The 27,221-nt window shown below is 41.0% G+C and overlaps 1 protein-coding gene across 2 annotated transcripts; it reads right to left on the bottom strand.

Moving 5' to 3' along the window:
- Positions 1-1,782: 1,782 nt before the first annotated feature.
- Positions 1,783-23,968, bottom strand: LOC138627558 (E3 ubiquitin-protein ligase RBBP6-like). Of its 2 annotated transcripts, XM_069709972.1 has the most exons (19): positions 23,436-23,968; positions 21,718-21,811; positions 18,239-18,287; positions 14,667-14,711; positions 14,475-14,563; positions 14,193-14,289; positions 13,810-13,949; positions 12,620-12,792; positions 12,114-12,217; positions 11,767-11,934; positions 11,346-11,482; positions 10,405-10,504; positions 10,205-10,271; positions 9,075-9,117; positions 8,558-8,938; positions 7,609-7,746; positions 4,658-6,694; positions 3,877-3,988; positions 1,783-3,699 (listed from the first exon to the last, which is right to left on the bottom strand). In XM_069709972.1, exons 1-19 carry the CDS (start codon positions 23,599-23,601, stop codon positions 2,416-2,418), a joined length of 5,424 nt encoding a protein of 1,807 aa, XP_069566073.1. In that variant the 5' UTR covers positions 23,602-23,968; the 3' UTR covers positions 1,783-2,415. The 2 variants fall into 2 exon arrangements, with proteins under 2 accessions (XP_069566073.1, XP_069566074.1); XM_069709973.1 differs by lacking the exons at positions 14,475-14,563; positions 18,239-18,287; positions 21,718-21,811; positions 23,436-23,968 and having other exon boundaries at positions 14,667-14,715.
- Positions 23,969-27,221: the final 3,253 nt, after the last annotated feature.

Raw genomic sequence — 27,221 nt, 5'->3', positions numbered from 1 at the left:
GTTTTTTGAGGCAGGATCACTGTGCAAAGAGGAAGTAAAGTCAAGCAAGACAAATATTTGTTGTGTTCCATGTGGGCATCTAGACAGGCAACTGGCATGTAGGCAACTAGACAGGAGAGAGGGAGGGGAGGCGTTGTTGTATTCTGTCTCTGGCCGACTGTCTGAGATTTTGGGGATGACTGCTCATGTGAAATAGAAAAATAAGAAAAAGACGAACCGAAATAGAGCAGTGACAACAGGCAGAGGAACAAAGGCAGGTGTGAATACAGAGGTGGTCAAGAGTATGTTACTTCAGGGATAATCCATTCCAAACTTCAGCTTTACTAACAAATTGATAATCACGACAAGACTTTCAGATAAAGTTACAGATAATAGGAAATATTGCATTGGCAGATGTCGATTTGCAACACTTAAACTGCCTCTACTCCATAATCATAATACTGTACATTAAATTGTTTAGTCAAGACTAAAAAAAAAAATACATGAATTTACATATGCTGATGAAATACCATCAATAAATACCTTCTGTGACTGACATTTGTAGCTCCAAATGGACAAGTGTTCATTTCAACCCAGATCTTGTGTGAAGGACATCTTCATTTATAGCCTCTGAAAAGAAAAACTATAAGCACATGGGCCAATTTTTAATTTGTACAGCGGTACCCTGAGAAAATCCACTTTAGGGGAGTTGGTAAATCCATTTTTATTTGATGATTCTGGTTGTGAGAGTGGTGCCAAACTTGTAACGTTATTACTGTCATCTAAATAAAAAACACAGAAAACTACTACAGCCCCTCCTGGTGGTTCATATGGGAAGAAAAATAAGGAAAGAAACGGGAGCCAACGAACTGAATCTGATTTTCTTTCCAATCAACATGTGGGCGAGGAAGTCTAGACTGTTGTGTAGGCTCACTTTAAATAAGAAGACAATCAGTAAGTGGTGTCCGTGGGCTACAAAAGTTTAGAAGAAAAACGTGTTGTCAGCCTTGTTTCACTCCTAAAGGAGGAGGAATAGTTAATGATGTCGGAGCTGAGATGACTTGCAACAAATATTGCACATTTATGTACATTTCAATCATTATTACACAAGTAAATTGTAGAGAAATTTTTTTAAAAAAAGGGAAAACTCAGCATACATGCCAGGTGTTGGTAAATTAGAGGAAGTGTGTGCCCCTCTAGCAAACTTAACCAAAAATAATGCATCCCGTTTGTCTCTCAAATTTATAGTTAAACAACTTTTTATATATATGTTACCTTGAATGATACAAGTTTAATTTTAAAGAGTCCATATTTTTAATGAAAAGAAAAATTGTCAGCTTCAAATTAGCTGCTGATAAGGAGCACGTGCCCACGGTGGTAATGTGATCATGTTAAGCATGAAGAAAAATATTGTCAAGTCACAACTCAAGATAGTTCATCTATTTGACGCTCAATAAAACTGGTTGTAATAAAATGTTAACATTATATAACTGTTGTTTTTTTTTTTTTTTAATTTTGTAACGATACCGATTACCTGAAGTCCCTGGTGTTTGATGGGGTTCCCTAATCTCGCGAGATCTCGTCGATTGCCTGCTGTTGCAGAACGGCACAAACGAAATGAAATAGTTCTGTGCCCTGAGTTTCTCCCCATGTTTTCTTTTGGCACTCTACTGGCCAGTGGAAGCAGAACGATAGTATACGGCTTAATTTCTACTCATAACATTTATTAGTTACTTTTTCACTTGTACTAGCAGCAAAAGACATCCAGAGAGGGAGAAAAAAACAACAAAAAAAACCTCAACATTTTACAGATATTTCTTTTTATTTCCTTCAAAACAGGAAAAAAAAATAAACTTTCCTCTGGTAAATTATTTATTCATCCAGCAGTTCCTTTTAGATTAAACATTTATAAAATTAAAATGAAACACAAACTACAACACAGAGGCTGAATTCATAAATATTCAGGTAATTTGTTTTGGATTCAACACAATCTCTTTTCAATAATGTCCCCCTGTGCTGTGCAAGTCAAACCAAATCACTGACTGACGTCATGTCAAAATGTAAGTCTCTTAGTACATGCTGTAACGTTGCAGCTTCACCTACTATAAACAAAAGCTGCAGGAAGTCCTGAGCAAGTTGTGTGCATGTGCAAATTCCTTGAACTTAAAATAATTCAAGAGCTCAGATTTGACGTTTTTTTTTTTTTAACATTCATTTTCATATTTCCTATAAAGTGCTTTTCCCTCACGGTTAGTTTATTAGCATTTTGAATCCTGCATATTCGACATGACAGATCTTATGGTGATACAAAAAGCATCCTGGGAAAAAAGAAAAATCGAGTCAAAAAAATAAATCCAGGCACCTTTTGGTCAGAAAAAGGAAAAACATCATTCAAGTAAATAATTTTTTTTTTCCATGACAGTCATAATAAGATAACTAAGTAGAGCTTAGTGTGCTCCTCTTCCTCTTTTCACCTGTCCTCCCTCGGTCGCTCCCCTCTCCTCCACTCTCCTCCTCTTCCTTCTTGTGTTTCTTCAGCTCTTCTTCCTCCAGCTGCTCCGGGGCGACCTGCCTCTTCTCTCTTCTGTGATTCTTTTGTTTCTTCTTTTTTTCTTTTTGTTGCTTGTCTTGGCTGTTGTCCTGGCTTTCTGATGAGCTGACGCTGCTGGGCTTCTCTGCCTCCTCCATCTCTCTCCTTCCCTCCCACTTGGTGTCTCCGTCCAGTTTAACAGCCTCATTCTCCCACCATCCACCTCCTTCTCGTTCGGCCACCCTCTCTTCATTTTCTGTCTCCCCTTTGACTTCTTTTACTACTTTATCCACCTTGTCTGCGTTGCACTCCCCTCTCTCCACCTGGCTCTGCATTAAATCCACATTAAGGGACCCTCTCGGAGGATGTACAGAGGATTGAAATGGGACCATGTCTCTCTCCTTACTGTGGCAGTGGGAGAGGGAAGGTGGGGAGCGGTGGGTCCCTGCAGGTCTGTCTTGGTGCCTGGAGTCTCCTGACAGATCTTGATTATTGTGGTCGCGGAGATGATCTTTGGATTTATATTTCGAGTCCACTAACATATCCGTTTTGTGTGTATTTTGATCTGGCCGGTCGGTAGCTTTGCTTATCTCGCTGCCTCCCTTACTTCTGACACTGGAGAGTTTCCAGCCCGGACAGGAGGAACTCTTGTTGCCGCCCTGGTCGCCGCCTCGCTGCCGATCTCTCCTCTCTGTGTCTTCTGACATTGAGAAAGAGTTGGAGCGAGAGGAGGAGGAAGGCCCATTTCTCTTTTCTTTCTCCCGATGTCTCTCCCCGTTTCTCCCTCTCCCTTCCTCCCTTCTTCGTTCTTTTGATCTCGTGCTCTCTTTCTCCCTCTCCCTCTCCCTCTCTCTGTGCCTCTGCCTCTCCTTCTCTGTCCTTGTCTCTCTGTCTCTATATGGACGCAAAGTACTTTCGGCTCTGTCTTTGCCACCAGAGGGAGCCACACTTCTGTGCGAGCCGGACAAAGTGGAGATTCTGCTTTGCTCCCTGTCCCTTCCTCTCACCACCACTCTGTCCCTGCCTCTCTCTATTGACCTCTGTCTCTGTTGTTCATTGTCTTCCTCTGTTTCCCTGTTGGTCAGAGTCCGTGAGGGATGAGGCAGAGCTGAGGGAGCATCAGTGTGAACACTGGTCTGTTCTTCGTTCTGCTCTTCTTTGTCTTCCTTCTCACATTTGGAGTGAGGCACCTGAGACAGATGGGGAAAATGTGACTCAGACCAGTTTCTCATTGTGCATGCATGGTGTCGTCCCCTTTAACAAAGCAAAGCATCCTGAGTTTCACTGAGGAAATATTACAAGAGACAAAAGATGTAAGATGCATCTCCCTGAGCACCCATTTATAATATCAAGTTTGACAGACACACCTGTATGAGTTGGAGCCCTGCGGCTCGGTCCTGGGGGTTTTCCTCCAAAGGGTTTACGTCTGTCCTGCTCTCCTGACCCTCTTCACCTCCACAGCTTCCCACCACGGAGGTGCTACAGTATTTAACAAACACGCATAACACAGTTAAAAATTACAGCTAATCTGGTTAAAAAAAAATTAAAAGAAAAGCTTTGGGGCGTTTATGAGACACACTTTCTACATGTATTTCACTGTAAGTATTTAATAGTGTTAAAAGAAATGATAATATGCTGCTATATCTGCAGTTTGACAGGAAACTATTTTCTCAACTGTTAAAGAGTCGGTCCAACTGACTATGTGCTCTCATTACAGCAAAAAACTGTCAATTAATCGATTAGTCAATCGGCAGAAAATGAAAGAGCAACTAATTCAATTTCTTTTATTGTCTGAGTAACTTTTCAAGCAAAAATGTCAAATTCCACCTGTTCTACATCCTCCAGTGAGAGGAAACACTGTTTTCATTCAACATGGGACATTTAAGCATCTTCTAGTTAAGCAAAAAAAAAAAAGCCAAATGAATATGATCTTAATCTGAAATTAAACAAAAACAGTCCATTTCCAACCACTTAGCATGGTGGCCTGACGAACAACACTCACCCACAATGAACACAACAATTAATCAATCAACCAATCAATAATGACAGCGTTTATAACTTCATTAAAATGCTAACTGCAGTATATATTTGTGGGTGAATAGAAAAATGAATGTAATAAAAGAATAAAAGAGCAGATAACATTCTGACCTGCCATCATCTGTTGTGGTGGTCGGTCTGTCATGGAGGCTTCTGCTTCTCTGTGAGCTGAACCTTATTGCCTCTTCCTCTTCCTGCACCCTCCTCTTCAGCTCCTCCCTCCACGGTTCAGCTCTGCCTTCCTTCCTTTCTCTCTCTGCCCTCTCTTCCTGTTCTCTGCGGTCATCTCTGTCTCTCTCTGCTTCTTCCTCTTTTCCTGTCACACTCTCCTCTGCTCCTTTGAGTGCACGATGCCAAATGTCCTCCTCTTTTGTTTCTCCAGTGTCTTTTTTCTCTGCTGCAATTTTCTCCCCCATCTCTCCCTTGTTGTCTCTGTTGGTAGCTTTGACCCATGTCGGTATTGCCTCTCCCTTTTCTGGTTGTATTTTTTCTTCAAACAAAATGTCCTCGCCTCGGCTGGATTCCTTTTCACTGACAAGAAAGTCTGCCGTGCATCTGTTTAACCTCTCCTCCTCCTCTTTAATGCTCGTCTGCTCCATGTTTTCCAGTGATTTCTCTGCAATGCTCGCTAAACAAGACAAGTCCTGATCATCGATTTTCTCTTCCTTCCTTTTCCCCTCCAGGCTGATGTTGATGCTTATCTTCTTCTGTGGTTTCACCTTCATGAATCCCTCCCAGATGTCTCCGTCTGTCGGAGGCCATGTCTTCCTCTCTATTTTCTGCTCTGTTTTTTGCTGCTTCCTGTCAAACGGTTTTGGAGATTCACTCTTGAGGGATTTAGGGTCCTCTGCAGTTTTAGTTTTTGGGCATTTGCTGCTTTGAGGCTTCATGGAAAGACTACTTTTTCTCTCATTTCTCTCCAGGTCCTCCCCTTTTCTTTTTCTATTTCTGTCTGATCGAGAGTCAGGAGCTTTGATGCCTCCAGAGCTTTTGTCTCCATCTGTATCCACCCTGTCTGGCTCTTTACTGGGCTTCACTTTGTGCTCTCTCTCCTTATCTTTTCTAGAGTCTGAATCTCTGCCTCTTCTCCTCCCTTTCTCTCTGTCCAAACTCCTTTCTTCTTTGCCTTTTCTTTCACAGTATTTGTCCAAACGTTTATCTGGATTCAGGAGAGGTGGGACTGATTCGGAGGCATCACTGGTAGTTTCTTTGTCCCGTACTGTAGCGCTATCCTTGTTGTGCCTCCTCTTGTCCTTTCTTCCATCATCTGTAGAGTTGTCAGCATCAAGGGATGATGACTCTTCTCCTCTTACTTCTTCAACTTTCTTTTTTCTCTTCTGCTCATGTTTCAGGGGTCTGAAGTCCTCTGAATCTTTCCATTTTAGTTTATTGTTGTCTGTACTTGGTTCTAGCAGATTTCTTTCCGTACCATTCTTTGTAAGGGGTAGACGGCTGCACTTATCAGCACTCCTCTCTGCATAAGCCCTCGGCTGAGCTCTATCTTCACAGGGTGTGGAGCGACCATCGCTGGACGACTGAGAGGGAGGCGAGCGGCTGTCACTGGATGACTGAGACGGTGTGGAGCGGCTGCCACTTAAGGACTGAGATGGAGGGGAGTGACTATCACTGGACGACTCGGAGGAAGGGGCGGTGTGTCTACTTTGCGGTCGGTAGTCCAGGTTGGAATGATTTCTGCTCCCCTCTCTGTCCTCCCACTGAGGACAAGGGGGAGGAGGAAGACTGAGCAGGGGTCGTGGCAGCTGCTGGAATTGGCCGACATAGCTGCTGAAATATTTCTCACACCACTCTTGGTATTCCTTATTCCACTGCAGGTAGCGCTCTCTGTCCAGCCCCAGGCTGCCTGTTTGATTTCCATGCTGACCATACGGATTTCTGTCCCCCGAGCCTCCTGCTTCCCTCCCCGAGCCTCCTGCTTCCCTCCCTGAGCGCTCTCCTCGTCTTCTGGAGTTGGAGCTGCTCGAAGCGGACTTCTTTCTGTGATGGCGGCTCTTTGAGTGGTCTGAAGGTGACTTGGACCTGGACTGGTAACCCACTTGAGGTGAAGAGGATGAGGACGGTGTCGGGGAGCGGGAGCGTTTGTAACCGTAGTTATAGGAGGAGGAAGGATGAGGGCGGGTGCCGAGTTCTCTGTTGCGGGAGTAAGGAGCAAAAATAAATTCACGCACATATTAATGCATCATTGCCGATATAGTTGGCGTGTATCTAATACCCCATTTCATTTTATCCATGAAACAAAGGAAAAAAAAGGCACAAATAGATTTTTGGAAGAAAACTTGTGTCAAACAAACATTTTACTTAAACTAATTAAGTTCAGAATTTCAATTATAAACAGTAGTTGTTAGTTCAGTTTAGCATAAAGACTGGAAATCGGGGAAAACAGCAAGTATGATTCTGTTCAGATGCAGCATAATTTATCTACCAGAGCCTGTAAAGTTCACTAATTCATGTTTTATGTTTAATTAATCCACACAACTAATTAATAAATCCACCCAAAGTGTAAAAAAGACAGGCTGTGGTTTTATGAGGTGTTATGTCCTTCATGAATTCTTGTCATCATTGTGAGGTCTCCGATCAACCAGCAGAAACTCCAGAACTGTTTCACGATATAGTTATTTTTTGATTTTGGACAAAAGCCAGGCTAGCCTGTGTTTTCCGTCTTTATGCTAAGCTAAGTTTAGCAAAGTTAAGCAACTGCTAATAATTTCTATAACAATATGTCAAATGCTGCATGACCTAAAATGATTTACTGTCATTTATTTAGTGTCTTGCAAGATCTACATTCATCCAAAGTTTTTATTCATTTATTTTTTCCCCTTACATTTATAAACTTAAGCTGTTCATAATAATATAAAACATGGGGGTTATCATGGTGTGTAAAAGAAGATACAAAAAAAAATTCAAATGGAAATGTTTTCTGTACATTGTGGAGATTTCATTTTTGGAAGGTGGGGCAAAATAACTAACGTCAAATAATTTTAGCAGAAAAACAATGAAAAAATACCACAAAAAAAAAAATTCTCATAAAAGAGGGAACAAATTACCGAGATCTGCCTTTGGATCTGGACCGGGAGCGAGATGCAGAGCGACTTGAAGAACGAGAGTAGGAGCGAGAAAACTTGGATTTGGAAGACTTTGAATTAGACGAGGAGCGTCTGTAGCTGGATTCTCTGGGAGGGGACCTGAGTGACAGGGATATATTTCCTATTCAGTTTATCATGTACATTATTTCTCATACAACATTATCTCTGGAACACTTAATAGTTCAGTACGTACAATTTAGGAGGATCTATTGGTAGAATTGGAATATAATAGTCATAAATGTTTTTATTAGTGTATAATCACCTGAAACTAAGAATTGGTGTGGTTTCATTACCCTAAAACGAGCCCTTCATACCTACATAGGGAGTGGCTCGTCTTCAATTGAGCGTGCAACGTTGCACCACTACATTTCTACAATAGCCCTGAAGGGACAAACCAAAAACGGGCTCTAGAGAGGGTCTTCACATTTTTGGTGGTCGTTGCAGACTCTCTTACACGCTTAGAAGGAGGGGAGTGTTCATTCAGCTGCAATCTGCAACCTCACTGATAGACGCCACTGAATCCTACACACTGCTCTTTTAACTGCAAACTACAATGCTGCCATAGTCACAGTATAGTCCAATGGGTACTGGATTTTTGTTTTTATCCAAATAATGACTGATATTCGAGATCTTATAAAATCTGAAAAGAGTATACAGTATTGTCTGATGTTCTTGTTTTAACAGATGCAAACAAATTAAATGATAAATACATTTATATGATGACGATCCCATAAAGACAGATGAGTTTACATTTCAACAATAAACTTTTCCATGATCTCTGATTGAACAAAATCTATATTGACATTATGTTTCTAAATAACTGCAAGCGACACATTATTGCATTATTTTGGAAAAGGGAGGGAGATGTAACCTGCTTAGAAAAGATGACCATCAGTTGAATGTTATTTACCCTTCCTTTTTCCTTCTCTGATACCTGTACCATTCCTCGGGGATGAGAACAGGGATGGAGGAGGAGGCAGAGGTAGAGGAGCAGGGGGAAGGGATGGGGGCACCCTGGGGGGCTGGAAGCATCCAGAGGGGTGTGGTAGGTGGGTATCCAGGAGGGTAACCGCCGTGAGACTGGTGAGCTGGTAGGAAAGTGGGAAAAAGATGGGAAGGAAAGAGCGGTGGAGGGGTAGTTTGATATAAAGAGGAGGAGGTGGTGGCGGTGGTGGTGGTGGAGGTGGAGAAGAAAGAGGAGGAGGAGGAGGAGGAGCAGGAGGGGGCAGCAAGCTGCTGGGTGTCAGATTCATTTCTGACTCCAGTGGGACAACATGAGGAGGAAGAGGATCTGCAGGGAAGAAACAAGAAGAGTAGAAGACATGAATACGGAAAGTGTGGATTGAATTAAATACAGGCCAGTACACACACACACACACACCTACACCCACACCCACACACACACACACACACACTAACTGACTGACCTGTTCCCATAGGCTGATGACACAGTGTGTCTTGGGCCTGAAACTGTGAATTCAGAGAAAAACAAAAAGGGTTTTGTCAATTTGTTGGTGATGTTACTGGGTTTTTTTGTTTTGTTTTGTTTTATAATGCCAAAGGTCTATTTCCTCAAATAACCAGCCAAAACACACATTGAACAGTAGGGAATAAAATATGACAAAGAGCCTGTTCAGACCTGGCAATAATATACAAGGCACAATCAGAAAGTTCAGAGTCTGCTCCTGTTGCATGTGAATGCAGCGCAGCTCAGTAACCTTTTGCCATTTGATCATCAGCACCTGAACATACTTTTGTGACCAGTGATCCAACCACAAGTGGACAGCCAAAAGTACAGGTGTGGGCACACCAAAGGCGCATTGAGATCAGATCTGCTCAGACCACATTCAGAGGTGGTCTGTTAACAGTGAAAGCAAATGGGTCTTGAGCCACATCGAAAGACAACCTACTCAACTGACTTGCTTTAAACAAGCAACAGAAATATTAAATAAAAAAACATTCTGCAAGATTCCGCCATGCGCAGCTGAACTAGACAGAAAGTCTGAGGGTTTCACTTGCAATCTGAGCTGGTGGCTATAAAGCATCTGTTTAATGAGTAGAAACACAGAAAGTCAACCTGATGCCTGTTTCACCAAAGCCTCCTCTGGGTTCTGTTATTTATTTATTTCCTTGTCTGTAATTTATGACACACATCAGACCCAAAACTGTGGAAGAGCTGCTGCCCTCATACACAGTTCATTTATCCACCGCAGCGCAGAACCCTACCCTCTCAAACCTGCTGTAATGAATAAACAATCTGAGCCTGAACCAATGTGGTCAGGTCACCCCTGATGGTTCAGGCTGTGAATAACAAACTCGGTGGGCAGACATTCACAAATGGCAAGACATTTCTCATGAAGGGTGCACTAAAATGAGGCTTGAGTTGAGCTGTCTCATTTTTTTCACTGCCTGTTGCTTTGACTCCTCTCTCCTCACGTTTCTATACGTTTTCACTTGTTTATTTACATGATGTACGTGTTCATTTGCATATGGACCGGGAAAGTGAGATCCAATCACAAATGGCCATGCAAAGAGACATCACTTCTTAGTCACTCACCTGAGGAGGAGTGCTGTTGATTCACTCTGACTGTCTGGGGCTGCTCAGCCACTCGAGTGAGGTTAACCTGAACAGACACAAACGTTGCATGGTTTACTTTACTGCATAGAGTTTGTGTGTGTGTGTGTGTGTGTGTGTGTGTGTGTGTGTGTGTGTGTGTGTGTGTGTGTGTGTGTGTGTGTGTGTGTGTGTGTCCTCACCAGTGGTATCAGCTGTGATGGAGCAGCAGTGGGATCTTGGGTTGAAACCAGCACAGATGGGGCAGCTGCTGAGTCATCCTGTGGCTTTCCTTCACTCTCACTGAGTAAACAGTTTATACTTCAGTCAGTACCAGATAACACAATCATTGTCTTAAATTTCAGTCTTTATACAGTGAAATTACAAAAAAAAAAAAAAAAAGTAGTTTCTGTAGTATTAAAGCAAGAAATTAAGAACATTTAAAAACCTTCAAACATAAAGAACCCACAGTGAGCTGCTGTAACTTTTATCTGATCCATGACCAGGTCAGTCACAAAAGTCATTTGTGTGAAACTTTTGTCTTGATCTGAATTCATAAACACTACAGGTAGAACGCTTGATAAAATGAATGGTTTGGTTCTTATCACGGTTTTGTGGAGACAATTTTTGGTCGAGTTTGGTGCATTTTTGATAAAAATATAGGAGGAGGGCACTGACAATTTTAACATGCTTTTAATGTCACTGAAAAGTTAACCGTTTGCATAAACAACATTTTGCCTAAGAACATAAGAAACAAACATTCTTCATTGTAAAATCTTAATTCATAGAATGGGTTTTGTATTTAGTGCAAACAATAATTAGTTTTGTAACATTTGAATAAAAATGGCCACATTAAAGACATAAAGGCAAATCAACAAAACTGCACTCTGAGCTTTTTATCTCCTCCTCTGAAGTGATGCAGCGTGTAACCTGTCAATGAAGCTGTTTCCTAACTTTGAAAACTGTAAACATCTTGAAGTACCGCAGCATTAAGTGGGTAGAATCACCTGTTAACTTATCACCCAAACAAGCACAGTAAACACCAAACACCCACTCCCACACTACTGATGTATTGTATGCCGAAGTGTTATCGCAGCTCTCAGGGTGAATTTTCATGTATCTTTGTGTTTGTGTGTTTACATACTTGTCAGATATCTTAGGTTGGCTTTGCAAAGGCGGAAGGGAGGCGCTAGGCGTGTTGGGAACAGACGCAGGGCCTGTCGCTGCTGCAGGAGGAACCCCAGACACCCGAGATAATGGTGGTGTGTTTGCAGTCTGTGGCTGATCCAGGAGGGAGGGGATAGAAGAGATCAGAATACAATAGAGCAAGCAACAAAAAACGTATTGGAAAACCTGCCAGCAACGCTATTAGAATTAAGAATGATATTATGTGGAGAATTCTGCTTAAAATCTGCACCAGTGTAGATATATTATTCAAATACACAAGAGGCCGGTCACTGAGACCAGGCAAACGTCTGGTCCTGAAAAGAAAACTGTAATTATTCAGTTTGCTTCTGATTTTTTTTTTCTGCCTCCCAGATAAAACATATCATTAAGAGGTTTACCTGCTGGCTGTAGGGAGACTGGTGAGGCTTCTGCAGCTGGCTCTGCACGGTGAGGAGGGGTGGATTGGGGGCGGGGCTCGGTGTCGGAGCTGAACTCTGGGACTGGGAGGTGCTGGACTTGCTGGAGTTTTTAGTGTGGTCTCTTTCTTTCTTGAAATTGTTAACAGCCTGCGTTGGGAGAAACAGACAGACGTCAAACTGAATTCTGTCAATTATAATCAAGTTAAAACCAAAGGTCAGCTGCTGTTAGACATACAACAAATCAAAGAAAGAGGTAACATATGAAATCCACTCTTCCATTCCCCTCCAACATCAGTATATATTTTCTGTTATTTTTGTCAATTCACCTGTCTGAGAAATTTATTGGCTATCAGAGTATCAGGGGAGACCTCTGATTGGCTGCACGTGGGACAGACGTGGTTCTCTGAATCCAGCAAGGCGGAGCGAATACCTGAGTGGGACAGAAAGAGGGTTGAAAGGCGCCAGCACCATATTAGTACATGAATGTCACATATGTGTTTTGAATCAACTCCATGTTTCCAGTAGGGAAAGTTAATTCATTTGCATGTGTTTATGTTAATGTTAATGTTGGAGAGTCTGAACAACCGTTATTCTGCTACTCGTATGTCAACTTTAGCAGATAAAATTTATGTATTTTAACATTTAGAATCTGCTGATTTTGGTGCACAGATGAAGTTTAATTGGTTTTATTATTTTAAGAGTGACCAAGTTCAACAGAGGCACACACAGTGGTTGCTGCACTGGAAGAATCAGGATAAAAATGCCTTTATTTGTTTTGCACAGCAGGTGTATATCGAGTTTGTCTTGATGTGTGCGTGTGGCAGAAGCTCACAGTCGTCACAGTAGCTGTTCCCACAGCAGGGTATGACCACGGCATCACTCAGCAGGTCCTGGCAGATCACACACAGGAGTTCACTGGGAATGGGATCAACCTCGGCTTCAGATTCGGGTTTCTCTTGTGGGATGAACGGAGGCTTCTCCTTCTTGCCGATAGCGTACGCCTGACTACGGACAGACGGCAGTGAAAGTACCACAAATTCACACGTGCTTTTTATGTGCGTTCAGAGGAAACCTTTCACCTGTTTATTCCCCAAGTTGTATTTGTAATTTGAGTACAAACATTTTTCTCCTCAGATCTCAAAAACAAACTTTAGACCCTTTTCCATCTATGTTGATTAAGTTAGAGTCTACTTGGTGATAACAGTGATTTTAACATGAAAATGTTTTAGTGTGGACGTTCTTATTGCGTCTATGAAAATTCTGTTATCATTCAGGTCAGACGTTATCTGAAACTTGTTCGAGAGGCTTCTGTAGTTGTGGGTGTGTAGGTGTGGGGTTGGTCACATTTACATGAGTAGCCAGCTCAGGTGAGAAAATCCAGTTGCCTTTGACATCGTAGACTTAGATTTTGTCTTGATGACGTTTTGCCTCAGATATGATAAATTGACAATAATAATTTGGGGATTTATTTTAGGAGCGTATCCTGACAAACTTAAAATTGGTTAACTAATTAACTTGGATCACAATATTTTTGCTAGGATTACAACAATTTTTGTTGATTTAAGTGAGACACGGGAGTGTCTGTGAATAGCTCAGTCACATTTGATCATGCCATCTTCCTTGAGACCCAAACAATTTAAGAAAATACTCTTAAGGAAGCAACTCTGAGAAAGTATTTTAATTGTTTGCACATTTTCCCTCGATATATTGTTTTCTGTCCTCAGCTGGTTAGCTTACCTTAGGTTAGCATTAAAATGGAAGGATATAAGATATTACATGATACTTTTGGAGCTTTAAACGTACTGGTAGGCAGATTTAGTTCCCTTTGGACAGAGGCAGAAAAGCTTTTTGAGATGTTTTTCAGTCTTTATGCTCTAGCATTACACTGAATGATATAAGAGTATCTATCTTTTCATATAACTCTCAGCTCGGAAGCAAATAAGCATTATACTCAAAATGTCAAATTCTTCTTTCAAAAGAAACAATTCACAAACCCACACTGACACTTTGCTTCACACTCACGCATCTATGGCAGGAATTGCATAACGTCCACAGTTGGTCAGCATGGCTCCTTTTATGCTGGGATCATCCACCTCGACCATGAAGGATCGAGGGATGCCTGTACTCTTCTTTATCCGCGGAGGAGCCTCAAAGTTTTTATCCTGCTGACAAACACGCACATCTGCATTTACTACTGGGCATAAACAAATTAGAAGAGCTGCTAATTAACACTTGACTACAAATCTGCAAAAGCCAACAGCATTAGCAGTCAAATAATAATAGGCCTGGATAGCAGAAAATGTAAATGGAGGTAAATGTGAAAACACATTAAGACGGTTTCTTTGCACAGCAAGATTTGTGCAAGTCGCTGGCTCATTTAATAATATCAAATGATGTGCGATTACCCTGCTGGAGGGACAGTTTCTAATGTGGTGTCCAGTATTTCCACAGCGATAACACGTGTAGTTCACAGGAAGGACGGTGCCAAGCTTCATGTTCAAACTAGAGAGACAGAGGCAGAGAATGAGAGGGAGAGGTGCATGATGGGAAGAAAGTGAAGTGTAAAATGTAATAAAAAACTAAGGATGTAGAAAGGAGACATGAGAACAGATTTTAAGACAAAAGGAAAGCAGGTGGAGAAAGGAAATGAAAACACAGAAGCAGACATATCTACACGTATGACTCACTTTGTGGATTCGTAGGAGGACTGAGAGATCATAACCTTGATCTTATCCTCCTCTGACGCATCCACATCAACCAGGTTAGCCATCTGCATCTACATGCATGAATGTATGTGTGCCACAAACATGTCGGGTCAGGATCAAAGGTTAACATGAACTGACACAAATATGTACCATAGAAACAGAAAGCGAGCATACCTTGGAGAAAAAGGTCAAGGCTCCGGTAGAACTCTGGTTATCCATCTGTTAGAATTAAACACATGAAACAATGAGAGCCTCCAGGTTACATGTGTTGGGAAAAGACTAAACACGGGAGAGCTACACATTTTTGAAAATAAACTTAAATAAAAAAATCCTCGGAGATTGTCTCTAAAACATGAACGTTTGTCCTACTGAACTGGAAGCTTTAACCGCAGTTACACGTGTAACATTTCAAATGTTCACCTTCATGGTCTGACATGAAATTTGTACCAGCATCCAGCAGTGATTTTCTTAGTGTGGATAACAAAACGTCACTCTTCCCAGGATTTCTGGCTCAGCGCCTCCAACGATCTCACTTTTCATCCCTCAAAACTGTTACATTGAAAATGAAAGCTCCAGCAATGCAACACAACGTATTCTGTGTTGGATGAAAACATATTTGCTCTCGTAAGCTAACGTCGATGACAATTCTTCCGATCGCCTCGGTTCTTTATTGTTTCTGAGCACCTGTTTGCGGTTTGTTCCTTGACTGTGCTGGAGTTGATCAGTGAACCAAGAAAGCAGAATATACGTGAGACAGAAGACGCCATTTGAGCCACACAGTGTGCTTCTCTGGACAGCAGTGACGTTCCCTCAGTCGATCGATCGGCAACACACGTTCGGTTGAGACTGAAATATCTCAACAGTCACAGGATGGATTATTGTACAAATATTCATGTTCCTTTCAGGATGAGCTGCAACAACTGTGGAGATCTCTTCAGAGCTGTAGAGACATTTGTTGAAAAACCGGAGTGCGCCCGTGAGGTGCGAGCGTGCACGAGCACGCACATGGGCATGCTCGGTTACGTTTCTGAGGTCGTGTACCCGTTGAAGTGGCAAGTTCACATACAATAGTAAATAATGAATATTTCCATTGCTTAAAGTAATAAAATCAACAACAATCCTTGTTTTAAGGCATGACGCAGTAACTTGAAGAGGGCAGACAGTAGTGGATCAAAGCGTGACTTCAAGTTGACATCATGAATCAATCAATAAACCTTAAATGGCTCTCTTGCATAACATAAGCTTTAGAGATGATCGGATCTTCGAGTGCTTAAAAAAATATAAATGAATTTCAACTGGATCACCAGAACTGTGAATATTTTCAACAAAAGTGGCAGAGTGTTGTTCCAGTGTGTCCTGGCAGCACTACACCCGCACCTTTAACTATTCATCTAGAAACATCTTCAGGTGTATACTTTAAATAGGCCAAATAGTTGAATTATAACCACTTATATAACAAACTAGCAGGCTATAGTAAGACGGTGAACAGGGTACAATAAACATGCCAAACAAGAATGTTAACATGATGGCATTAGCTTTTAGCTCAAGACACCAGAGTACAGCGTAGTTAGGTTCAGCCTCAGAGCTGCCACCTTGTAGTAACAACATCAACAAGTTCACTCTCAATAACTGTCAAAAGTTATAGTATTCTGAAACATCCGTTTTGTCATTTAAAGCTAAAAGTCATCACTTAAACATAAAAAGTTACCCATACAATTAAAATCGTGGGTCCTACAATCAGATCCAGTCCAGAGCCAAACCAACAGGAAACTCTTTGACTGAACTACATAATGTTGTGATGGGAAATGTAGGATCCAGTGAAATACTGGGGATCTAAATCTCAGGACATCTCTGCTTCTGCTGCTTTGATTTTGGATTTTCTTTCCCAAGTCTGTCCCCTGAGTTGAAGAAGTGCAATATTAAATGGCTGAAGTAGCCCTGTAATCAAAGTCTCTGTTTCAGTTTAGTTTGATTTGAACCATTGATCAAAAATATCAATAATATCTGATGTGACATTTCAAATGTGGCTGTCACATCAGTCATTCTCTCCAGTGGAGTCAAACACATAAATACATAACACAGATTCATACAAATGACTTTATTTGTAGAGAAACACAAAAGGCAAAAACAAAAAGTTTGTGTAGTCCAACAAAATCAAAGCACTAAGAAGAGTGGCAGACACTTCTCCTACTGAGAAACCAGAGAGAGAATCAGGTCAGGTCAGTGCACACCAATTCAGACTGCAGCAAGTTCAAGCTTTTAGCTTACTGGAATCTAAACAGCACATACCTTGGTTCCTGGGGAGTTGGTATAAAACACGACTTCCATCTTTTGTTCTTAATATAAAACTAACAAGATTGTAAATTAGACCTCAACAAATATATCGACCAACCGCTTTAATTGGCTGAAATTGGCGTATGTATCGGTATCTGCACATATTTGGCAGCGAGGCACTGATATTCAAACTGTTTACAGAACATGATGCAGCAAAATATGCTTGAGGTAACTTCTTCTATGTGTTTGTTTTTTATTCTTAAATTAAATTGCAATTCTTTCAGTCCTCAAGACGTTCACTGTTTCAGTGCACTGATGTCAGTGTGGACGATGCACTGTAAAATATCAAAAGTGTTTGATAACCCCATTTGATATGTCATGGCAAAACATGTGTGCTTACATATAAAATATATATATTATATATAATACATAAAGAAGATCGGACGATGTTTCGGTATCAGAATTTTTTTGCTCCCTAATATTTCGCCATCAGAAAATACCCCAAAAATCCAGCATCTGTTGGGCTCTAATGTAAATCCATCTTAAATAAAAATGCTTTTTAGGCTGGTAAATGTTAATGAAGCCATTTTCTTTTGAAAGTCTGGTGACATTTTATGCATGTGTAACCTTTATTTTAGAAAGTCTGAATCCTTCATTTTCTTGACTGGATTTAAAGTTTTAGTGATAATTTTGCCTGCCAGAGCTCAACAGAGAGTAAAATTATTCTGATGCTAAATTATTCATTGTGATGATATTTTACATTTCAAAACTTAAACATAAGCAGTCTGTAATGTCATCTCAACAGCCAAATTAAATATGGTACCTGTCCAGTGGCTGTAAGGTGCCTGATTGGAGTCAAACAATGATAAAAGCTACACCACAGGGTGCCTGTCAGCAGAGCCTGTGTCCTCTAACAACAGTTAGGTTTATCAGCTGTGAATAGCTGGCTAGCGTGATAGTGTTTGACCCACCCGAGCACCCCCCCCCCCCCCCAAACCACCCTCAGATAGACAGATACTGAATGAAGTTCAAAAATGAGCGCTGACTGGTGACACAGCAGCTTCTTGAATTCACAGCTGGAAACCTTCTCTTTTAAATAATATATACAAATGTAGTTGGGTTTTTTTTATGATTGAAAATACCTCATACCACTGGTTTAATTATAAACCTCACTGTGACTGCAAATACTACTAATATTTTACCCCTGTAAAATATGATTTATCTCAGGAGCAAACAACGTGATCTTTGCAACAGGAAGTCACACAGAAGAGGCTTTAAATGAGCTCGATCAAAGTCTCAATGTATTCAGCTAATAATACCTGGCAAATATTTGTTTTTCCTCTGTTAGGAGAACCAACACGGCATTTTAAAAGGTTCACGGATTCAGACCATTACTGAAGTCCGCTGTTTAAAATGTGTGTGTTTTGTGGAGTCGAAGGAGAAGTGCTGTGGGATTTTGTTTGGCTACATACGGCTCTGCTGGCTCCAAAGGCGTAGTGAGACTGGCCATCTGATCGCACACTGAAACACAAAAAGAAAACATTTTTCAAGGACAGTGACGAGGACATGTTCACATTTTGTAACGTCTGCCGTAAGATAACAGTCAGATGCTCTCAGTATAAAAGGTTAAGGAAAGAATCCACAGGTGACCTCTGAGTAGAAATTAATTCTAAAGTTCAGCCAAGGCTAATACAAGCTTAAGTAGTCTGTGTTGGACAAATCAACTGGATATCTTCCGGAGAGTCCTTATACTATAAATTCCCTCATTGTGTTTCAGACAGAATCATACAAGGGGATTTTTTTTTTTAATATTAAAAAGAGTAACTTTGATAGATAACTACTTGATTTGCCAACTCGGACTGCTGAAGCTTGAGTTTGGCCTAAAATAAATAGGAAGAGGGCTTCTAATTTTGTCCTCCATCATTAGACCGGGCTCATACTGAGAATGTATTTCTTAATGTCCAGGATGAACAGGTCAGCACAACCTGTTTCAAAGTTCATATGTGCATGTGTTTGTTTTTCAGAATTTATGCTCAATATGAACTCTTTCTCGCCCCAGAACACCTACAGACTAACTATAAAGGTTTTCTGCCTCGATCCTGTTTGCCGAGCCTGAACATGCTGTCTGATTTCCTCATTCATACAATCGATATCAAGAGTGCATTCATTTGCAGAAGGTCACAGTCTTCACTGGTAGATGACAGAGAGAAAGAACGGCATCCATTCATTCAAACACCATGACGATGTTCACATGACACAATGCACCACATATCATTTCAATGATCACTATAAAAAGCCAAATCTGTGTGATGTTTTAGACACATAGGCTGTATCTTAATGATCTAAGTGGTCGGTCTAAAGTGTTTAGTTCGTGTCCAATCCCACTTTGGCTACTTTAATGATGGATAAGCTGAGTGCAAAGAGCAATGACGTATGATTTAAAGGAGCCCGAAAGAATCAGAGGTGGGTTTTAAGTGCAACATCGTCTCTGCAGGGGAAACCGATCTGCTCATGCGCAGATTGGTCTTCACAATAATAATCCTTCACATTGTATTCTGTTTGTTTCTAACCTCTGGGATGTTTGTGCGGTGCTGCATGTCCCTGTGTGTGTAACAAGCGGAGTGTACACACATTGTGCAGCTCCCAATGTGGGTGCGTGTTTCTATCTCAATGTGCCCAGTAATAAATGCATCGATGACTTGAGACCAGGTTTTTGTTGGTCAGCAGTGCAATTGCTTCCCGTTACCTCAACATAGCAATGCAGTAACAATGCACCCGACCACACCTCGTTTTAAGACCAACAACACCAATGGATGCTCAGATGGGCGCAAGTACATTTGCTATTGAAACAATGTGGGCGCTGGACAGGAAAATGCACCCAAAGAAACAAGCAAAGACACTTACATTATGTTTGGTACCGCTTCGCAGCAGGTGTAACAGAGAGCCTTTAGACTTTCAGACACATCTCTATACTGGAAATTATGAATATTTCAGGAGCAAAGATTGCTGTAGTGCAGCTAAAGAGAGTTTCAGATTGTAAAACTGGCCTAAATATAACTAAATGTAGTTTTCAGTCTTTTTGGAAAAGTTTAGTGGAGCTTGGCAGGATATTTGGGGAAAAACAAAACAGAGCAGAGAGGAAAGGAGAAAAAGAAAACGGCCAACCAAGCGGGCATTTTCACCCTGGTGGTATTCACTCGAACCACTCAACCATTTGGTCACACATGTACTTTTAGAAGTGGCTCTTTGAATGTGGGCTCCATAAAGTCTTCATTTGTTTTAACACTATAGATATAATGATTCTTGTTGAGCAACATTTCTAAAAGAAAAATAGACAATTCAGTCAGGTTTAGTCTGGACAGACCTCATCATGATGCCTCGGACTGTAAAGTTACTCATTACTGCTCCGTTTGATTTCATCTTCTGCTGCCACATCAGGTTAAAGCTGAATATATATATATATATATATATATATATTTAAAAATTAAATGTAACATACAGCAGGAATCCAGCACTCCATCATCCATTAATGAAATTCAAGTCTTTTAAATAATGAATGAATTACTGTGAATAAAATGTGATAGTGTGACTCTTGTCTTTACAGCAGCTCAGGCTGCTGCTGTGTCTTTACAGATAAATGCGTCACACATATTTGGAGCTCTGCTGGATTAAAATGGAGGCTCTGCTCTTCATTTACCTGTTGCCATGGTGAATCATCGTGTCAGAGCTCCACTGTTTATGGCCTTTTTTTTTCCCTTTCTTTTTTTAAATGCACCACCCACTTAACTCCGAATGACCTTACTGAGGGTTTACTGAACTAACTTGGATCAGCTGTTATGAAACCGAAAACTCAAGAGTCATCTCCGAGTTCACGGTTGCATTTAGAGTTTGTTATACCTGCTTTCGGCGGTAAATCCGAGATGCGTGTTTCAGGCACATAAAGTCAGTTTAATACTGGATATTCTTGTGCTTTTTAGTTTCCAGATTTAAAGACTTGTAAAGCCAACAAGAAAAAGCACAACAAGAAAAATATGCTCATGATTTGTTGTCGCTTTTCTCGGAAACCCTTTGAGGCTAAATGAGCCTGTTTGTAGAAGTGGAGCGTTCATTTTGTTTTGTTTTTGCATTTAATCTGGCGGGCAGCGCGACACCACCCTTCAGTCCTCATTCCTCTCCACCGGGTGGAGCATGGTGCTGACGGGGCTGCGGGTCACATGACCGCTGGTTTATTCCAGTGATGTCCTGCATGCTCTCCAACCATAAAAGCTACAACACTGCTGGGCGTCCTGTGTGAGCCTGACTAATATCTGGGTAATCCCTGAACATGTCAGCATGTAGTTACACATACACTCTTCTCTATGACTATTTCAGCATGGAAGCGTCGGGCCGAAACCTGTTTAATTACCACAATGATGTTCGTAACACCATAGAAATCATCCTTATATGCTAAAACAAAGTCTCCTCCAGTATATTATGTCCATTAACCAAACTTACCATAATAATAATAATAATAAGAGTTTATGAGCTACATTCAGTGCCAAGTCAAGTGTAGGTCTTTAACAGGAAATCCATATTTAATAAAGGCTTGTTGTTGAGTTTTTTGTGAGCTCATATTTTCATTTAACACGGAACAACTAAGCAGAAGCTGAGCAACAAAATCAAAACAGAACAGAATTTCTGACCATTATCTCAAATCACTTCTATATTAAAATGATCTACTGCCGAGTCTGAAGCTGATGAAGCTTGACTGGAGCTTCAGTCCTTTACTACCCTTGGTTTGTTCCTTGAGAGCTTCTCCTTGATGGAGTGAAATTACACAACTACAGGTAGACTTGGAGGTGCCAGGTTGATCACCTGCTCAGGCAGGCCGGAGACTTTGCTATTGCAGGGGAGATCAACACTGTGTACAGGGCAGCAATTCAGCTGCCAAACCCAGAAAATATACACTTACATGTTCTTGCTGCTGGACTTGCCTCCCTTGACGGGGATCCTCCTCACGATGACGGAGGAGCCTTTGGGGATGGGACTCTCGTCGTCAGTGTATTCTGACGGACAGAGTTCAAAGTGTCAGGATTAGTTCTCATTAAAGAAATTAATCTGAGAGCCAAATAAAAAGATCATCTGATGATCTCTCAGACTGAGCGTTAAGAAATCACACACACTGCTTTGATTGTCAGAGAGCCTACAGGAATAAACTAGTCTGGGACTATAAAAATAATATTTGATTAGTTTTCTGTGAAGCTTCTTCATTTAATTTATAGAACAGTGAAAAATGTTTGTGACATATTCAGTTGGCTTGTTTTCTCTGACTAACACACGGTTAAAGTTAAAGATATTAAGTTTAGTACTCGAGATGGCTAAGAAACCCAGTTAAAATTAATATCCAAGAAGCTGGAATTATCATATAATACATATAGACAAAACATTTTTTTTTTTTATCAATCATCAAAACAGCTGCTTATTAAATTTCTGTCAATCAAAGACTTGGTCATCTACTAGTTTTGGCTGGTTTTAGGAAATCTCCTAAAATATGTATCAATGTGATACCTGGAGGGAAGAGGAGGAGTCCTGACCATAAGATTATAAAACACACACACACACACACACACACACACACACACACACACACACACACACACACACACACACACACACACACACACAGGAAAGTCAGCAATATAGGAATCGTCAAAATGTCTGCTGACTCAGGTAAACTGAATTAAAGAATAGAAGAACCTGAAAATATATGAATGTCAGGTTACTTTAATTGTTCCCACAAGTACATTTTGTTGACAGGATGAAAACTTTTCCTTCCCTCTGAATCACCACCTTCTCAGATGTTAATCAAAGCAGAGCAACTAGAAACACCGACATCCTGCATTTGACTCGTGAGCCCTTCCTATTGTTTTAGTACACCCTGATGAAATCTCTGAACCGTGTGTGCCTTGTCTCTCAGTGTTTGTGCGAAACCCTCATCACACAACCTAGATGGCTTTCAAAGCTTATCTGCAGGATGTTGACACCATCTATGGTGAAACTTACTGTGGCACCGAGTACTATTTCATCATATTTGTCTATTTTCTGTGGTGTTTTTTAGAATGTCTCTCGATGGATGCCCCCCCCTCCCCGTCTACTACAAACCAAATCTACCAGTGGTAAAATATCCTTCACCTGATCAGTATTTCACATCTTTAATTATTCTTACCTGCGAGTCAGCAGATATTCTAATGATTCCTAAACTGCTGACTCCCCTTTACCTGGTGTTCGTGTCTGCACTTTAACCCTATGGTCAGGACTGTGCTATTTTTAATCCACACCTCTCCTGGGACTTGCACACGCGTAGCACCGACACGGCTGATCCGCCAGCGTCAGGCCGCCGAATTGAAGGCATGAAGCGTAAATGCAGCAGGAATGTGTCCCATTCATTATCGCCTTTTGTCCTGGTTTGACTTTTCTGGACCCTCGTCAGCCTGAAAGAGGTGACGCAACCCCCTCCCACCAGACAGCTGTCAAATCTGGACCACGTGTTTACTTCCAAAGTTCAAACCTGCCACTCAACGGTCAAGGGGCGCACGCACGCACACACACACACACACACACACACACACACACACACACACTCTCTTTATAAGTCCATACACGTTTAAAAAAAAAAGAAAAAAAGATTACCCTCCTTGGTCTGTGCGTTTGTGATCTGCAGGTCGCAGTCCCCGGCTCGCAGCTTCTCCCTGCCCATGATCTGCCTCTTCAGGTCACTCAGCGTGATGCGTGGGCCGTCAAACAGCACCGTGTCGTAGCTGAGTTTAGAGGAGAATTTATAATGAATATGAGTCATGCTGAAAGTGGGCCGACGCCTCGACCTAACCTGTCCAGAAACCCGACAGCTCGCAGGTTTCTGCGACGACGGAGAGCCGGTATCGCTGCAGTTGCTACGGGACCGCAAAGTCAGAGCTAACTGGCGTTAGCAGCGGTGCGTCAGTTGCGCGCCGCTAACGAGCCCGGTCCTTAATGAACAAGTGCCTGATAAAGTGGCGTTCACAGGATGACATTTCCCGGCGTCCGGTGGACCGGCAGCAGAGACGGAACGAAGCGCATTCCCCCCGGTTTCGAGTCTAATTTCAACTTTTTTTCCGCGCTGATGTCGCTTTCACCCGGAGTGTCCGCTGACAGAAACCACCAGCTGTTTCCACAAGCAACGGCTCGTCAGCACAGCGCGCTCACCGCCTGCTGCTGCGTTCAAAGTCAACCGCGCACAGTCCGACTTCTAAGCTTCCGTTAGTTTCCGTGGAGTTTCGCTGTAAAATTCATCCCTCCATAGATGTTACAACTCCGACCAAACACCAAATTCTTATCTCGTGAAAGTGCCTATTGTAGCCTAACTTTGATTTTTTTCCCCTCTCTCTCTCATTGTGTTGTTTATAGTGTCTTTGCGATTGTGAAAATGGTTTAAGATAAAATGGTTATTATTATTATTAAATAATGTTGCACTTTATGCAAAGATAAAACAAAGTTGTTACTATCAAGTGTGCAACTTATGAGGTGGCAGTATTTTGCGCTGAATATGTGATTTTGTTCTGTACGGTTATGTACCGTCTGATGGTGCGTTCATTCAGCAACTGGGGAGTCGGAAATTAATATGTCGGAACTTTCTCACGTCCCAGCTGCCTGAACGCACCATAACAACTTAATTTTGTTTTAAAGGTAAAAAATTTGGCGAGAATTTAGTGTTTATCAGATTTTATATTCAATTTAGCTTGAAATACGTTGAAATATGTTAAGAAATTTAAGCACCTGTTGGAGACTGGTTAAAAATACAATCAAATTATCTATAGTAATTTAAAAAAAAATGTCCCCTCGGGGATTAATAAAGTAAATACCTACCTACCTAGTTCGAGTCTGAATGATAAAGTTCTGGGTGTGACTGCAGGTTGGAAGGGAAACAGTAAACCAGTCAATGCAATTGTTACAAAAGCTATCAATTATTATTATTATTATTATTTTTTAACAAAACCACCACCAAACAATTACATAGGCCTATGAGGAAAACAACTATGCAGCCTACCGACACCAAACTAGCCTCTAGTTTTTGTGTTGACAGTCACCTAACAATTAAAAGGGACCCTGTTTGATTTCCACGGTCTCTTTTGTTTGATAAATGCGAAAAACCACTTTTACGACTGACACTTGAAAGCAGCATCTTGCCTCCACGCAGTGCACCTGTTGGGGCTCAGGGGGGGGGGGGCACACAGGCAGCAAAGGCAGGCTCAAAGACAACCAGATTTACACTCCATAACGATTAATAAATAATCACTTTCACTTGTCCAATTCTTCTTTGGGAGATTTTACGTTTTCATATAGGCTGTTTTGTTTGAATTGCACTGAAATATCAGCGAGAGTAACTCCCCAAACCAGCCGAGCTCACTGAAATGATCAACACACGGGGAGAAACACTGTTTTAACTTCTTGAAATCACAATCTGATTTTCACTTTAAAATGACATCAATTAATAACTGCAATTTTGAGTGCACCCTTAAGCATCCACTAGAGGGAGACAAAGCACCGTTTATGATGCTATTTTGTGTTTGCTGAATTACACTGCAGTGAGTCCACATTTGGACTCATTGGGAACCAGAGCCAAAGAAAAACATGCTCAATTCTTGCCCTGCACTAAAGACAAAGTGCGGAGTAACTGTATGATAATCATTCCTGACTTCCACCAGGTTTCTTTACGCTGATCATCTGCAGTTTTTTGTCACAGTGTGTGATCACTTTACAGCCACAATGTTCCATATCCAGAAATTAAATTATAGATAGAATTAATTTAATTTGGAAAAATAAAAATGCTCATTCCTGATATCAGCACTTTCATTTGTGAAAAATAATTCTTGGCACCAAAAAAAAGCAAATTTTTGATAAATTCCATGTAATTCCTAGTGATGCCGATCTCTGTTCAGTAAATGCCGTGTGCCAGATTATTTCTTGGCAGGGGTCAGTGACCTTATGGAGTCTTCAGTAGAAAATAGTAACAGCAAATTGGCATTTTTATGCTTTACATTTTTTTTTTTCATGGATTTAATGAACAAGACGGCAGGAGGATTTTGTTACCTTTAGAAAATTAAAGGAAGTATTCCTCTGATTAAGTAAAAGAAACATTACAGTAATTCAAAATTACTCCAATAAAAGTAATAAAGTCTGCATGAAAAATTCTACATAAATAAAAGTACTTAAGTTTTAGCAGCAAAATGTAGGCTAGTTAAAGTATTAAATTAAAATGACTGGTTTGGTCCCTCTGACTGATGTATTATTATATATGACATCATTAATAGTGACAACTCATGAAATGTGATCCCGACTACACACTGATTATTGTATGACGTCAGAAGACAAAAAGGTTGCAAACCACTGGTTTAACAATTTAATAAGGTTAACAGGGAGTATTCTAAAAGTTTGTTTAAACGTCTCAAATCATCTTAAAAGGAACTAACAGTCACATACAGTAAATGTGGAGTAGAAAGTACAATATTTGCCCCAGAAATGTAGTGAGGTCAAGTATAAAATAGCATTAAAAGGAAATACTCAAGTCAAATACAAGTACCTCAAAATTGTGCACAAGTGCAGTACTTGAGTTAATGTATTTAGTTCTTATAAATGGAGAGAAAGGCCAGATGAGAGGAGAGTGGTTGAGGAAGTGTTCTGTACTCCTTCTCTCTCCTCGGTCTCTCGCTCTGTTTCTCTCCTCTCCTGCCTGCTCTGCTCAGAGGAGGGATTTGCCCTATCTTCCCTGGCTTAGCACACCATTGTGAAAGCAGTGGGAGGATGGAGAGATGCAGAAGGAGAAAAGAGGGGGAGAGGATGAAAGGGAAACAGCTGCTGCCTTTAAACTGATGTTCTTCTTATCGTGATATGATACAGGATATGTTCAGTGACTCAGCCATCAAAGAGCTGCTTGGAAACAATTATATCCTCAGCTTTGTGTGTGTGTGTGTGTGTGTGTGTGTGTGTGTGTGTGTGTGTGTGTGTGTGTGTGTGTGTGTGTGTGTGTGTGTGTGAGGTTGCACATGTTTAAATTGTGAATTGCATACAACGTGTTTAGATGCAAGAATATCTGGTCATGTTTTTTGTCTATTGAAATCTATTTCTCCAAGAAAAACAAAAAATAGATGAAAACATATAATTTGCATCAAATAAAATATACATTGTACCCTAAATTGTTAGAATTATGACACAGTAAGTCAAATGTGCTCGAGGTGGCTCATCCTCAAAGGTAAACAAACCTGTGCCTTTCAGGTGCTAGTATGCAGATCTTTTTAGGCCAGCTGTTTCTCCTTGTTTCTAGTCTTTATGCTAAGCTAACCTAGCATTTTCCTGCCTGAAGCTTCTGTTATCCAGGTACAGAGTTCAAAACAGGAGCAGAAGCTTTGTATTAAAAACCAAACTCACAAATCTGTCCATTGT

Source organism: Brachyistius frenatus, unplaced genomic scaffold, assembly GCF_029030835.1.
Source record: "Brachyistius frenatus isolate BFR_SWC_R1_liver_20210118 unplaced genomic scaffold, ASM2903083v1 Contig_88, whole genome shotgun sequence".
Lineage (NCBI taxonomy): Eukaryota > Metazoa > Chordata > Actinopteri > Embiotocidae > Brachyistius > Brachyistius frenatus.
This window is presented reverse-complemented; position numbering and strand designations above follow the sequence as displayed.

What these genes read in the sequence shown, in the direction of transcription:
- LOC138627558 (XM_069709972.1), bottom strand. Translation starts at nt 23,601, where the DNA reads ATGACTCATATTCATTATAAATTCTCCTCTAAACTCAGCTACGACACG. An exon ending in GCAATTCCTGCCATAGATGC is followed by an intron (nt 12,793 to 13,809) that starts GTGAGTGTGAAG and finishes GTCTGTCCGTAG; the next exon opens with TCAGGCGTACGCTATCGGCA. An exon ending in AGATCCAAAGGCAGATCTCG is followed by an intron (nt 6,695 to 7,608) that starts GTAATTTGTTCC and finishes CTCCCGCAACAG; the next exon opens with AGAACTCGGCACCCGCCCTC.